At 45.0% G+C, this 14,247-nt stretch overlaps 2 protein-coding genes across 2 annotated transcripts in view; one reads left to right on the top strand and one right to left on the bottom strand.

Moving 5' to 3' along the window:
* The window catches only part of MIB2 (MIB E3 ubiquitin protein ligase 2), an 86,086-nt gene that overhangs the window by 50,474 nt on the left and 21,365 nt on the right, over positions 1 to 14,247 (bottom strand). The gene's annotated exons all lie outside the window — the stretch shown is intronic.
* Positions 1 to 14,247, top strand: part of LOC309393114 (uncharacterized protein) — a 29,560-nt gene that overhangs the window by 11,510 nt on the left and 3,803 nt on the right. The window contains exons 5-11 of the mRNA XM_081954958.1: positions 4,492 to 4,642; positions 4,810 to 4,892; positions 5,984 to 6,118; positions 8,237 to 8,533; positions 10,280 to 10,422; positions 11,439 to 11,638; positions 13,811 to 13,878. Coding sequence (XP_081811084.1) covers positions 4,492 to 4,642; positions 4,810 to 4,892; positions 5,984 to 6,118; positions 8,237 to 8,533; positions 10,280 to 10,422; positions 11,439 to 11,638; positions 13,811 to 13,878 — 1,077 coding nt within the window. The remainder of the gene's footprint in view (positions 1 to 4,491; positions 4,643 to 4,809; positions 4,893 to 5,983; positions 6,119 to 8,236; positions 8,534 to 10,279; positions 10,423 to 11,438; positions 11,639 to 13,810; positions 13,879 to 14,247) is intronic.

Raw genomic sequence — 14,247 nt, 5'->3', positions numbered from 1 at the left:
CATCTGATTCGGCTGCCGGAGGGGCCAGCAGCCAACAGGCCACAATAGTCAGTATTCAGGGCAATGTAATCCAGCATCTTGGTTTTCAACAGCTCCCGGCATTTAAGTTACCCACAATTCAGACCTGAGGTAAGCCAGGTTTCTTTAAACTCTGCATTAATCAGAGGTTTGCTGCCCTGTCTTGGATAAGAACAGGACACCGTTTCCAACACTGGACAGCTCAACCACTTTGGGAACAAGAGCGCTTTAAAACCACGGGGTCTGGCTAAGGTTGGCAACCCTAACCATGCCTTGCTAATTGCCGCAGATCACAGCGGGGGGGGGGGTTGGTTGGTTACAGAAACAATGAGGAACGCTGGAGGCAGGGAAAGCTAGAATGGCAAATATTCCTACCTCGTTCAATTTAGTGTGTGTGTGCGTGCGTGCACGCGCACGCGGGCACACACACACACTGTGCACCAACTCTGAAAGGATCCATGGATGGAAACAGGCCAGGCCAGTAAGAACCCTCATAAATCTCTCCCTCTTACTGCTCAAGTAAAGCAGCAATTATTTGGCTTGTAAACTTGGCCATGTTAAGTAGGACTGCGCCATTGCGTCATGCCATCGGGGGCTATCGATTATGTGTCAGCCTGGCTTGATGGAAGAGTGGCTGCAGCCCTGCGTGCATTTTCCCCAAGACTCATTGAGGGAGGAGAGATTTCAACTCTCCTGGATCAGCTTCTTCGGCTTAAATTAGAAACCATTCCCTGAGCCAGATGCAAAATGGGCTCAGTTGGATAAAGACATGTTAAGGCCTAAGAAAGATAGACGTGTTCGTTTCCATGATAATCCAAACTCACCCAGTCTGTTTCAGAGAGAATTTTAATCCTGGTTTTTTTCTTTTCTTTCCCCCAACTGGATTTTTATTCCTTCCAAATACCCAGTTAAGGGAGGAAATCCTCTCTGGTTGCCTAAATACAGATAGCCCTCGACTTACAACCACAATTGAACCCAGTAAGTTAAGTGAGACATTTGTTAAGTGGATTTTGCCCCATTTTGTGACCTTTGTTGCCGCAGTTGTTAAGCGAATCACTGCAGGGGTTAAGTTAGTCATACACTTGCTAAGTGGATCTGGCTTCCCCGTTGCTTGTGTTCTGACCCAGGCTTCCTTAGGAAGCAAGAAGCAAAATCTCGGTCCTGACAAACCCTCTTTTATTTACATGATTGTGAATTCCTTTCATTCACAGTCAGCAAGGCTTAGCAAACAGCCTTTCAGAGGAATGTTTATCCACACGCACCTTATCTCATTTGGAGCGCTGCCAGATAACTAGTTTCCAAACGCAGGGCAAGGCAACACATGGCACAGTCGCTTATCGTCACAAACAGAACTTTCCACTCTCGACACGACCGAAGGAATGAATTGTTTCCTGCAAAAGCCCCCTCCCCGTTCACTCCTCTTTTGTTTCCTATGGGAGGGGCCAATCACTTCCAAGGTGTGGCTTTACTCTTAAATCGACCCTGCTTTCTTAGTTGTTCTTTTCTTCCGGCAGCTCTACGCATGCACACACTGGGAATAGGCTCCAGCTGTTCCTCTGCCTTGCTGCTGTCTATCTCCTTTTCTGCTTCCGATGCAGAGCCCTCGTCTGAGCTTTCCTAAGCCCCCAGGGCTGGCCCATGTTCCTCCCCAACCTCCTCACTGTCCGACTCTGCTGCCAGCTATGCTGGTTGCCGGTGGGCCACAACAGCTTGTCAGAAGGTCTCAGAAGGAGAGGAGGAGCTGACATCGCAACGACACGACCTGCGATCTCGAAGGCCTGAAATCACAATCGATACTTTTGCTGCTGGATGGTCCATATGGACCTAAACCGTCCCGCAGAGATGGTGATCGGGAAGAATACGTCTTGCTGATCTCAGGGACTCCGCAAAGTCCCTGATTGATCCAAGAGAAGTTCTTCTAGCTAGCGACAAAAGCGCAGCCACAAGCTGATGAAGTTGGGACAGCTCCGGAACGGAAGGCAACAAAAAGAGAAAGCGTGTACAGCTGGTGAGGAAATTTTACTGTTTTAAAAGAGATTGCCCGAAAAAAACTTAAAGCTAAATTAAATTTGAGAACAGAAGAAATAAGTGGTGAAATTAAGCTACATTGGATTGCATTGGATAGTGTGTTATCTTTCTTTTTAAATGCTATTTTATGGTTGGAATTTGCGCAATGCTTTTTAAAGTGAACGGATTAGTTTTTCTTCTACTTTTTTATTTTTGTAATCTATGGATTGAAAGTCTTTTTTTATTTCTATATGAGTTTTTTCCTTTTTTCTATTTTGCCTCATTTAAGAATTTTCTTTTAAACCTGGAATACAAAAAAGATACAAAAGGAGTACAAAGAGGCTTGTAACATTAGGGGGAAAGGAAGCAACACTGCCACTTGGAGGCTGGAGGTTTGAGTCTTAAAAACATTGTACTTTCACTTCTCTCTTTGACCATTTCGATTTTGCGCTTTAAGACCTTGCAGCTTGTTTACAGAGAGTGATAAGAAGAGCACGGAGTGTTTATGCAGGTGTTCTTTTGAACCTTATTGCCAGCTGGAGAAAAGTGAAAACAAGGTCTTATTGTGAGAGATTATAAATGAATTTGTGGTTAATCTAATAGAAAGCTTTGAAAGCCAGAGTGGCAGTGTTTACCAGTTGAAAGAATGGCACAATATCAACATCAAAAAGAAACTTTAATATTGCAAGAGATAATGTTTGGAATTCAAAAATTACTAGAAGTATCAGAGAATTGAGGAGAAACTGGAAAACATAGGGCATATAACATCAAAATATGATGGAGAATTTCAACTAGAAAAAGTGGAGGCTAGAGAAAAACGAGCACAAAGACATGAAATTTGTGGACAACTACGGTGAATGGAGTGTGGTTGGAAATGCAGAGAGTGGAATATGGAAAGGGGAGCTAGATGGCCAGGAACTCTACCCCAGATGGCAAGGTACAGAAGAAGAAAGAAGAGAAGAATTGATGGATTTAAGGAGAGAAATCTTATCAGAAGCACCACTGATGACCAAAGATGCTGATTAAAGAAACAGATGGAGGGTATTGAGATTATATAAGAGATGCAACAAGCAATGAACTGCGAAGAGAAGTCTGCACAAATATTATTAAGGGAATAATCAGAAGATTAATTCCACAAATGGCAAAAGGCATAAGATTGCATTACCTGGAAAGATACAGGTTGATATATGAAAGCTTATAATAAAAAAATTAGTTAAACTTAGTTAAATTTAGAGCATTATGTAAAAAATGAAGTGATAATGGATATGGTTAAATAAATAATTGACAATGATAATAATGTATACTATGTAGGGGTTTGATAAGAATTAATTGGATATGAATGGTAAATGGTGACTATGAAAGGAAGATTAGAAATTTTGTTATGACATAAAAGCCAATAATAAAAAAATGAATTGAATCTAGTTAAACTTTTGAGTATTAGGTCAAAAATAATGTTATGAAAATGGACATAGTCAAATAAATGTTTGCTAATGATAATGATAATAATGTATATATATGTATTGGCTTAATAAAAGGAAATTGGATATAAATTGTAAACAGTGATTTGGAAAGGAGGACTAGAAACTTGGTTACTAAATATTATTGATTTTTATTTAGAATAGGTTATAAGGATCTAATGTTAATGGATGATATTGGAAATAGCTAACGAAATGCCATTATGTGGTTATGCTTCAAACTTTAGAATATTTTATACAAAAGGACGTTAAAACAATTGTGGTCAAATGAAATTGAGGTATGATGATAGTAATATCTATAAATATATTTGATTTAAAATATATGATTTGATATGTATTATAGGTGATGACTGTGGAAGAGATGCACGAAAGATTTTTGTAACCAATTAACACACTTTCTATAGTATGTAAAGAAAGAGTATTCTTTGTGCTGTATTTGTGTTTATTCAAAAATAAATAAATAAATTTTTTTTAAAAAGGTCGCAAAAGGGGATCACATGACTCCAGGACACTGCAACCGTGTCATAAATATGAGTCAATTGCCAAGCGTCTGAATTTTGATCATGTGACCATGGGTTGGGGATTACTTGTAGCTTGGACTCTGCCTTCCATCTAAACCTGCCCAGTTGGGCTTAGGATCAACAGATAAAAATGTGCACCATCAATTGTGAAATTTGGGAAGACAGAAATGAGAACATTCGCTCTTTTTTAGGCTTTGCTCCAGAGGTGGGTTCCTACCGGTACGGTTTGGCCGAATAGGTAGTAACTCTGGCGCACATGTGACTGTACTGGTTCTATCCTCGGGAGCGCCATCTTGATTTTCTGTTCTGCACATGCGCAAAACAATCTTCATTGAGAAAATGTAATTTTTGTGTGTGTTTGGTGTGAATGCGCAAAGGTTTTCGGGCACCGAACCGGTAGTAATGGCGGCAGGAACCCACCTCTAGTTTGCTCCCAAGTTTTTAATTTGGGTTTGACTCTTCCCCCCCAGAACCAGCATGAAGAAGTCAAGAAGCAGTTTCTGGATCTGCAGCTGCAACACAATGGGCTGAAGCTGGAGCATCGCAAGGCGGCGGAGACCCACAACCAGAAATACTCCCAGCTGCAACGGGAGAAGGCCAACGAGGTGGTGGGATTACAAGGTGGGGAGGACCTAGAGGGTGCACCCCTGGGCTCTAAACTGAGCCCAGGGTTTGCGAGGGGAACGCCTCTCTTATAAGATGGCGTCCGAACCCCTCTAGGAGGAGGAGGAGGAGGGGTGAAAGAAGGGGGAAGACGCCCTTTAACCCGAACTGAATTGAATTTCCAGATACCGTTTTTAAACTAAGGGAGGAAAGCAAGCTACTTCGGAAAGCGCACCAGGATGTTCACTCCCAGCTCCTCAATGCTCAGGTAACTTGGTGCTCGGTTCTCCGTGAAAACCCCTGGCCCTGTCTGGAGGTGCCAAACCTCAGCTCCCATGGTTCACAGCCAGCATAGCCAAAATCTAGAAAGATGGGTCTCCCTTAACACAACAGCTCCCCCCCCCAACACCCAAAGTGGCAGATGGGCTAACGTGGGACACACCAAAGGAAAGGCTGTTTTAAGGGGGCTTAACCTGGGGAACTCGCTGCCTCTGGATTTGGAGACCATTCTGTTTTGTTTGTTTTTAATAAATATTTTTATGGTACATTTTTCTTTATAATACATCACATTTCCAGTTTTGCAGCGGGCGGTATACAGGCTGTATCTAGTCCTTTTTGAGCATACACAGTTTTATACACCCTGATTGTAACTAATATTGTCTTAGTCATAAATTTATAATCTCTTTTAAATACATAATGTAATACGTCATGGTTATATTATTTTCATAATTGTACCATAACATTCTATATATTTATCTCTCTCCTTTGCCCTCTCTCCTTCCTTCTCCTCCCTATTCCTCTTCTCCTCTCCCCTCTTCTCTCTCCTCCACTTCCCTCTCCTTCCCCTCTCCTCTCGTACATTTCCTTCTGTCCTTTCCCCTCTCTACTTCCCTCTTCTTCCTTCTCTTCTCCTCTCCCCTCTTCTCTCTTCTATTCTCCACTTCCCTCCTTCCCTCTCCTACTCCTCTCATCTGTTTCCCTCTCTCCTTTCCCCTCTCTCCTTCCCTCTCCTTCCTTCTCTTCTCGTCCCTCTTCTCTCCTCTTCTCCACTTCCCTCTCCTTCCCTCTCTCCTACTCCTCTCCTCTCATAATTTCCTTCTCTCCTTTCCCCTCTCTTCTTCCTTCCCTTCTCCTCCCCCCTCTTCTCTCTTCTATTCTTCATTTCCCTCCTTCCCTCTTTCCTACTCCTCTCCTCTCATCCGTGGATATGGAGACCATTCTGGTAGATGGCTTCTGAAAGTGATTTAGAGGAAACTGATTGGTCTCAGCACCGTTACTTCCTGATCTGATCTAATTGGTTTCTTCCTATTGAAGATCTAAAACTTTGGAGATTTTGTGCATCTTTGCTCTCCCCTCCAGGTTCAGATGGAAGAGTTCCGGAAGCTCAAGGAAACCCTTCAGAAGATGCAGAGTTTTAAGGATGCAGGAACAGCCAAAGAGCAGCGTTACGGTCAACCACTGGGGTCGAGCGTGTTGCAGCTTGCTAGACCACAGGTACAACATTCCAGTTCTTAGTTCCCCTTCCAAAGATTTGGCTTCTTGCTTGGAAGTGCCAGGGGAAATTCCAGGCTGATATTGTGGCCCGCCAGTGCCCAGCGGAGCTGGTAGCAAAGTCGGGCAGTGAGGAGGTTGGGGAAGGCTTGGACGAGGGCTCTGCATTGGAGGCAGAGACGGGGCCGAGGTCGTCTGGCAGTGAACAGGTGCCTATGGAGCTAGACAGCAGAGAGGCAGAGGAACAGCAGGAGCCTGTTCCCAGTGTGTGCATGCGCAGAATTGCCAGAAGAAAAGAACAACAGAAATCAGGGTCAACTTGGGAGTAAAGTCACAGGTGGAAGGTGAATGGCCCCTCCCATAGAAAATAAAAGAGGAGTGAAAGGGGAGTGGGCTTTTGCAGGAAACAATTTGCTCGTTCGGTCCTTAGATTCGTTTCAGGAGTGTGAAGATCTGTCCCTGAATCTCAGAGACTCTGTGCCCTGTTTTTCCTTGCACAGCACCTCATTTGAGAAATATTGACATGGCAGCTTTCCAAGGTAGATAAGGTCTGTAGTCATAAATATTCCTTTGAAAGACTCTTCGCCAGGCCTTGGCTGAATGTGAACGAGAGGAATTCACATTCATTTAATAAAAGGGGTTTTGTCGGGACCAGGACTCTGCCTCCTGCTTTTTTGGGGAAGCCTAGGTCAGAACAGCTGGTCCCAGGTTCCTTTTTTCTAGAATCACTCTGGGCTTGCTCTCTTTAAGCCTGGGTTGGTGGGTTTTTTTTTTTTTAATAAGCAAAGAATTAGGCTAAACAGCACACAATTCTGTTTTTCCACGGGCCCATCCAGCAAAATGCTTCAGAGGCAGTGTGTCGGAAATTGCGGTTGACCTTGCGATCAAGCCAGCTTGGAGAACAAATCCGTATTGTAAGAAAATGGTTCAGACTCAAAGAGGTTAAGATCCCATGCTGGCCACTAGCTAATTCTGGGAACAGCAGTCTCCATAAATCTGGGGCCAGTATCCTCCAGATGTTTGCCAGAGTTGAAATCAGTTGGGAAACCATCTAAGGCTGGGGGGGGGGGGAGGGGGCAGAAATGCTTAATCTCCAGTTTTTGCCTGCTTTGTTTCAGGAGGTGAAAGTTCAAGGCTGGCCTTAAGAGAAACGAGGACAAAATATGTATTTTCCAGATGTGTTTTCTCTCCCTTAATATTATCTCCTTTCCCGGAACTCTGTAGGATGCATCCTGGTGGCCTGTAATCTTCTCGTTTCGTTGTAATTTTTCCCCCACTACCCTGTTTCCCTGAAAATAAGACCTCCCCGGATAATAAGCCCAATGGAGCTTTTGAGCGCATGTGCTAAAATAAGCCATCCCCTGAAAATAAGCCCTCCCCCAAAATATTGCAATACAGCAGCAGCCATGGGGTGACCATGCTTGCCGCCTCCTGCACCTCAAAAATAATAAGCTAATCCTGAAAATAAAGCCAAGCACTTATTTTGGGGGTCAAAAGAAAATAAGACCCTGTCTTATTTTCGGGGAAACACGGTATGTATATTTGGGAGAGAATTTGTAAGTTAAATTGGAAGGCAGGGCACATGCCACTGTAATAAAACAAATGGGAGATGATGGGGAGGTTTATTTAGCAAAGCTGAGCTCATTGTAAATTTGGCAGAGGCCTCAAGGTGAGTTATGAGGCTCAGGGTTGTGCTAGAAAAGGGACCAGAAGACAGAGCAATTCCTGAAGGGCTAATGTGGTGTGGTTCCAAGGTCTCGTCCTGGTTAGTAGCCCAGTCCATCAATGTCATTCCAAATTTTAGAAGACATCTTTCTCCAAATCTGAATTCTTTATGGAGCCAAAACACGATCAGCAGGACTGGGGGAAACCCAAAGGTTTAATACAGCAGCAACAATGAAAAGAGGATGCCGAAAATCAGTAGAAGAACTCAAAAAGAACTGGATTTGATTCACCAGCACCGAAAAAGGAGAATGGAACAGAGTTTTGTGGAGAAAGAGTTTGCAATCTTGACTGGAACCATCAGCAGGGACACTCTATCATGCCAACACTTGGTTGCTATTTTTGTTTGTTTGTTTCTGGACAGTCTTTCTCAAGTCTACTTTATGCTCCTCTTTCTAGGCTTCCAAGGACGAGGGTGTTAAAGCACCTCCGAGACCCCAGGACCAAGCTGCTGTTCCTGCTGGGAATTCTTTCGCCATTCCACCCCCTGGGATCAAACGTCAAGAAGAGAACGTGATGCATGAAAACCGTATTTCACATGACAACAACGGAGCCGGAGCCCAAGGGGATGTGCCGTTTGGTCAACTGGCCCCACCAAAGGAGGTTCATTTGGCCTTTGCGGCTCAGCCGCCAGCCCGGCACAAAGATGCACCCATGATCCGTTACACCCGGATGATGAATAGCGTGCAGAACCAGGTGAGAATATTCATATGCTTTTAGTCCAAGCATAAACGGATTGAATGAGTTTGGATAGATAAAGGTTGCAGAAGTCTAGTTGAGTGGACTAACAGAGTCAAGTAAGACGTCATCAGCACCATGGACAGCTTCCAGTAGGTGCTACTAAAATAGCACCCTTCCACATCAAGCTTCCCTAAAACGGCGGTCCTCAACTGGTGGTCCATGGACCACTGGTGGTCTTCAAGAAACGTTTGGTGGTCGGCAGAAAAATTATTTGCCTTTTTTATATCGCACTAAATCAGGGGTCCTCAAACTACAGCCCATGAGCTGGATATGTGCAATGAAGGCTTGTGTTGCTGCAGAGAGTCTCCCCCTTCAGGGTCTTTTTGTGTGGGTCGGAGGGGAGCAGAAATTCCTACTTGGGTTCTGCTTCAGCCTCCTGGTGGGGGGCTTTGGGCGAAGGCTGGAGGGAAGTGCCACTGGTGGCAAAGAGCTGTAGTGCCCCGTTCCAGTGGGACTGCTATCATGGCCTGGAACTGGCTGACCATCTCAGCCCGCTGAGCCTTCAGGCGCCGGTACCTGGCATTGCAGTCCTGCAGGTCTTCTCTCTGCTTGGAAAGCCTATGCTTGTAGTCCTCAGTGAGGTGCTTCTACTGAGCCTCCTTCCCGGTCAGATCCAATTTGAACCGAGCTGTTTTGCCAACTCTTTCTCCTGGGGGCTGCTTAGCTCCAGCAACTGCTTCATGTTGGGGCCCCAAGGAAGCGGGCAGGCAGACGAGGAGTGGCTGGGAGGGGAGGGGCGACTAGCAGCTGGTAAGGTTCCCCTGTGAGTGACATCGAGTTGGCCATTCCCACCCAGTCACATGACCACCTAGCCATGCCCACACAGCTGGTCATTAGGCAGATCATATTAGTGGTCCGCAGGATTTAAAATTATGAATTTAGTGGTCCCTGAGGTCCCAAAGGTTGGGGACCTGTGCCCCAGAAGACAAGTGAAGTCTGAAAAATTGAGGACACATTAGGGTAAGATTTATGCCTCCATCAAGTTTTTCGTATGAATATTGGCCCCCTTGCTACCATTCCAAGGTGTTCAGGTTGAATAAAAAACATTTTTTAGTAAAGGTAAAACCTCCTTTGAGTTGTGCTCTCCATGGGTTGAGTCTTTGGGGCCACCGTATAGAAGTGATTTGATGAGGTCTTCTTTGATAGCGCCTCCAACTCTTAGAGTTTTGCTCAAGGTCCCCTATCCAGATCTGGCTCTCTGTAGCTTCGAAATTAGTTTAAATGAGTTTGATTAAATCAAAGTAATACCGGTAGATTCCATACAAATAATGGGAGAAAAATCTTTGGTCCCTGTTGAGTTCAATTTTACTTCCTTCCTTCAAGGGAGGAAGGGCGGTTGGGAGGTAATCATTGATCTTCTAGCACAAGGGTCGGCAACCTTAAACACTCAAAAAGCCACAATGGTCCTAACCAGAAGCTCCCTGTTCAATTCTGAAGCCGACCGGAAGTCCGGTTCCCCCACCACAGAGTCTCCTCCTAGTGCGGCATCCTTTTTTCCTCTACCTGTCCTAACCAAAAGCCCTATCCATTGTGGAGCCGACCTGTGACAGGGAGCCGCAGCACTGGGATGAAAGAGCCACATGCGGCTCCAGAGCCACACAGGTTGCTGACTCCTGTTCTAGAATCAATTCTGACGAGTAAGAATTAGGTCTAAACACCACAGAGTCATGGCTTCTTCTTCTACTCTCTTTTTCACTGCAGGATCCAGAAGCAGGACAGAACATGCAGGGGCAACAGGGTCACCCGGAAGCATTTGAACCCAGGCTCAAACTGCCAGCTGCTTCAGAAGGAGGACAGGATTTGGAAGGAAAGTTTTCCAACAAGCAGGACCAACGGGTGCAGAGGTATTTTGCTCTTTCTGCATTGAAGGGCCCAGCCTGGCTATGAAACAACATGTTCTGACCTAGGCTTCCTGATACAATAAAAAGCACACGCTTAGTCCCCAAAACACTTTGTATTTCAACGGCTGCGAATTATGTTCATTCACATAATTCTGCTTAGCAGCAGAAATGCTTGGCTCAATTGTGGTCATAAACAGAGGACCACCTGTACATTAAGTTACAAACAAGCAGTCCGCATTAGGGCTTCGTATACTATGCGACCTCAATGTTAACACCGGGCAAAGGCAGACGAACAGTTTGACTCAAACATCAAATATAAAAAAAACAATGGGAATAATTATTTCCCCAGATATTACTCTCCTTCTTCAAATCAGGTATAAGCTTGCATCTCTGCATCTCTGCCTTCTTTTCACTTGAAAAAGTTCTCCCCCTCGAGCCGTTGCCAAGATGCAATGCAACGTTCGTGAACACTTGAACTATATACAGTATTAAAAATAGAGCAGCCTAAAAGACAGAGGAGCTGGGAATGAGCTGTGTGTTTGGTGTTTTTGTTTCATTTTACAAAAATTAAAATGACGTCTGCGTTCTGACCTGGGATTTGGGTTCGCTGAGGGATTGGACCCGTCTTCCTTTAACAGAATTTGTTTCCTCCTTCCCCAACGAATCTTTGATTTTCCTCCAGGATGTTTTAGGGGTATTTGGGGTGAATGCCTTCTTGTTCTGATAGGCATTAAGTGCAGAAACTCAAGAATGTCCTTGATGAGAAAAGCATAGTGGAAGGTCTTGAATCAGCCCTTTTGGCTGAAAAGGATTCAGAAAGTGCAGAGGAAATGGGTTAATTCAAAACCCAACCCTTGGTGTGAAAACAGTGTGTGTTTCTGTGCTCAGGGTTGATAAAAGCTTTTGTCTGAATGCCAAGAGAGTGCTGAGGAACCAATTTTGATATCATTCCACGGAATTATGGAATTATTTGAAACGAATGGGAAAACAGTGCTTGTAATAGGCATTTTCTTCCGCAGCTGGCAAGAGATGGTCAACAAAGGCAGATCGCAGATGAATGATGGGAGAGCTCTTCCTTACCTGCAGAGGTATCACCTGGATACCATATCTGAGCAAGGCAGGACAGGTGGCAGTCGAGCACAGACGGAAACAGGGCGGCTGCAACATGCCCTCTGGGGAGCTGACAAAGGAGGAACAGATGACAGGGACCTGCACGCAGGTAAGGCTGAAGAGGAGGGATTGAAGAACGTGGTGGGGTTGGTCCTAACAGGGCAGAATTGTGTAAAGTTTCTTCAAGATGCAACAGGGTCTGAGTTATGTGGATAAGTTTGGGATCCTGTTCTATATTGCCTTGGGTGGACAGATAGTGAATGTAGATCTTATCCACCTTCACAAGGGATTTTATCCACCTTACTCAAGGTGAACCAAAATGGATCTTAACAAGTTTCCAGAGATACCGGAAGTTGGGCTGACTTTAATGCTTCTTTTGTTATTTTTGTGTCTCATTTTGCCTCAGAGTGGGTACGCGCTTCCGTCTTCAGCTGGATCTTCACTTCGTAGTGAGGGTCAACGGGCAGGGACCAGGATGTAAGGACTTGAACCTTACCTGGATCTCCTCATTCATATTCCAACAGCCTAGCTAGGCATCCCCAGCCTTGATGATCTCCAGAAGTGAAGGTCTTCAACTCCCAGAATTCTCAGCCAGGGCTGTGTTGGTTGGAGAATTCTGGGAGCTGAAGTCCTGGTAGCTTCTCAGCTTGGGGGGAAACTGCTGCAAGGATGTTGCACGCTATCTTTTAAATACACCTGCCACATTGCAATCTAAAATAATGTTCAAGTTGTTACACAAAAGAGATCCAGTACACTGCTTGAATGGGCTGCGTGGTATGTGTAAGGATAGGTGTAATTTTTATCCTTACCTCCCAGAATTTGGAGATTGTCCTTAAAGATTAAGGAGACTAGGAACAGGCCAGTAGTGTTACTTTTGCGGTCTCTCAAGAGCCACTGAGGATGGTTATCAAAAAACTCCCCTGGGACTCCCTTCTTCTGGGCAAACACATACAAAGAGGCACCTAACCTACCGTTAACATCTCCTAGTAATGCCACTATGGACTGAGAGTACCATGCAGATATATCGTCTAGGATAACTTCCAAACCCATCCAGTATTTGGAGTTATAATACTGGGATGTGTTTGGAGGTTATATACACATTTACCAGTATTAACTCGAACCTTTCATATCCAAAGTTAACAGCTAGGATATACCAATACTTGTCTTCGTTGTACAGTTCCTCCCCCCCTCCCCCCCCCCGCCGGCCATTGCAATTCTTTGCTTTCCCTGGTCCTAAAGCAACTCTTTAACTGCTGCGCCGTTCTTCTGTGGGGTAGCCATAGCAGACTTCAAGGCAGGGGGCATACGGGATAGATGCACTGGTGGGGCAGAAGAGGGAAAAGAGCCAACAGAGAGTTATACAAGCAGCTCAACGCCTATAGAGAACATTGACCTGGCAGAAAAATGGAACAGTGAGAAAGCAAATCTCCTCTGGAATGTGACCGGCACCAGGCAGGTGGCCCTAGTTTCGCAATGTAAGCTATCCCACGTTCAGCCACTGCCCTGGGAGAACGGGGGTTAATTACTTCACATCAAAGCCAACACCTTTCGGGAACAGAGTCACAGGGGGAGCCTGTGGGAAATCTGAACGTTGGGTTTCAACTTGACTCCATGCTGGAAGGGAGGGGATGTTTTTAATGAAAGGATCTGATTGGAAACTTATTGGGGTGAAGGAGGATGCAACTTATGACTGATCTGGAGGAAGAAAAATGATGATCGACCTGCCTGCTGAGTTGGGGGTTAGCAAAAAAAGAACCGACGGAGGGAGGAAGGGAAGGAGAGAGGGAGGTAGTTATCTATGTCAGGGGTTTGCTGGATCTCAGGGCCTTCCTCCAATAAAACCAAAATGTCAACGTTTTCTTGCACGTGAAGCGATTGCAATATGACGTGTAGTGGATGGAATGCAGGATTACAGGCTGACAGCCCACAGCCAGGAGTTCGATCCTGACCGGCTCAAGGTTGACTCAGCCTTCCAACTTTCCGAGGTCGGTAAAATTGTCGGGGGCGACAGACTGACATTTGTCAACCACTCAGAGAGGGCTGTAAAGTACTGTGAAGCAGTACGGGTAGCCCTCGACTTACAACTGTTCATTTAGTGACTGTGAGCCAACCGCACCGAAGTCAACAATGGAAAGTGTCTGCAGAATATCAGATACATTCATTGGAGGGTAGGAACATCCATCTTTGGCCAGGAAATTTGGAAGTAGGCAAAGTTTTGTTAAGTTTGTTTCAATGTTTTAATTTGTTCCCCCCAATTGCTTGTTGACTTTGCTTTGTTCAGATGCCGGCATGATGAAGAAAGAAAACCACACATACCTACAGAAGGAACCAATTATCCAGAAACAGATGGTAAGCCAGGATGCTTTTCTCCTCCCTGTATGTAAAGAAGTACCTTGGGATTTAAGGTCTGAAAGGTTTATTTTCCTGAAGTGCTCAAGAGTTGTTTAGATGGGAGCAAGCCCAGGATTCAAAATGAATAAGAACTGCCAAGTCCAGTTGGCAGTTGCACTGGGCTACAGTTGTGGGGTGGGGGCAGTATTTAAGGCCCTCTGGAACAGCTAATAGCCTTCTCTCTCAATTGCTTTAGCCTCTTTTCAAAATCATCCATGCTAGTAACAACCATCACATTTTCCGCAAGGGGTTCCAAAATGTAATTAGATGAAGGGAGGATTTGGTGTTTTCCCACTTCAGTTTGCTAAAGAAAACACCGTGCACCGA

Source organism: Natrix helvetica (genome assembly GCF_964273705.1).
Source record: "Natrix helvetica genome assembly, chromosome: 5".
Taxonomy (NCBI): Eukaryota; Metazoa; Chordata; class Lepidosauria; order Squamata; family Natricidae; genus Natrix; species Natrix helvetica.
This window is presented reverse-complemented; position numbering and strand designations above follow the sequence as displayed.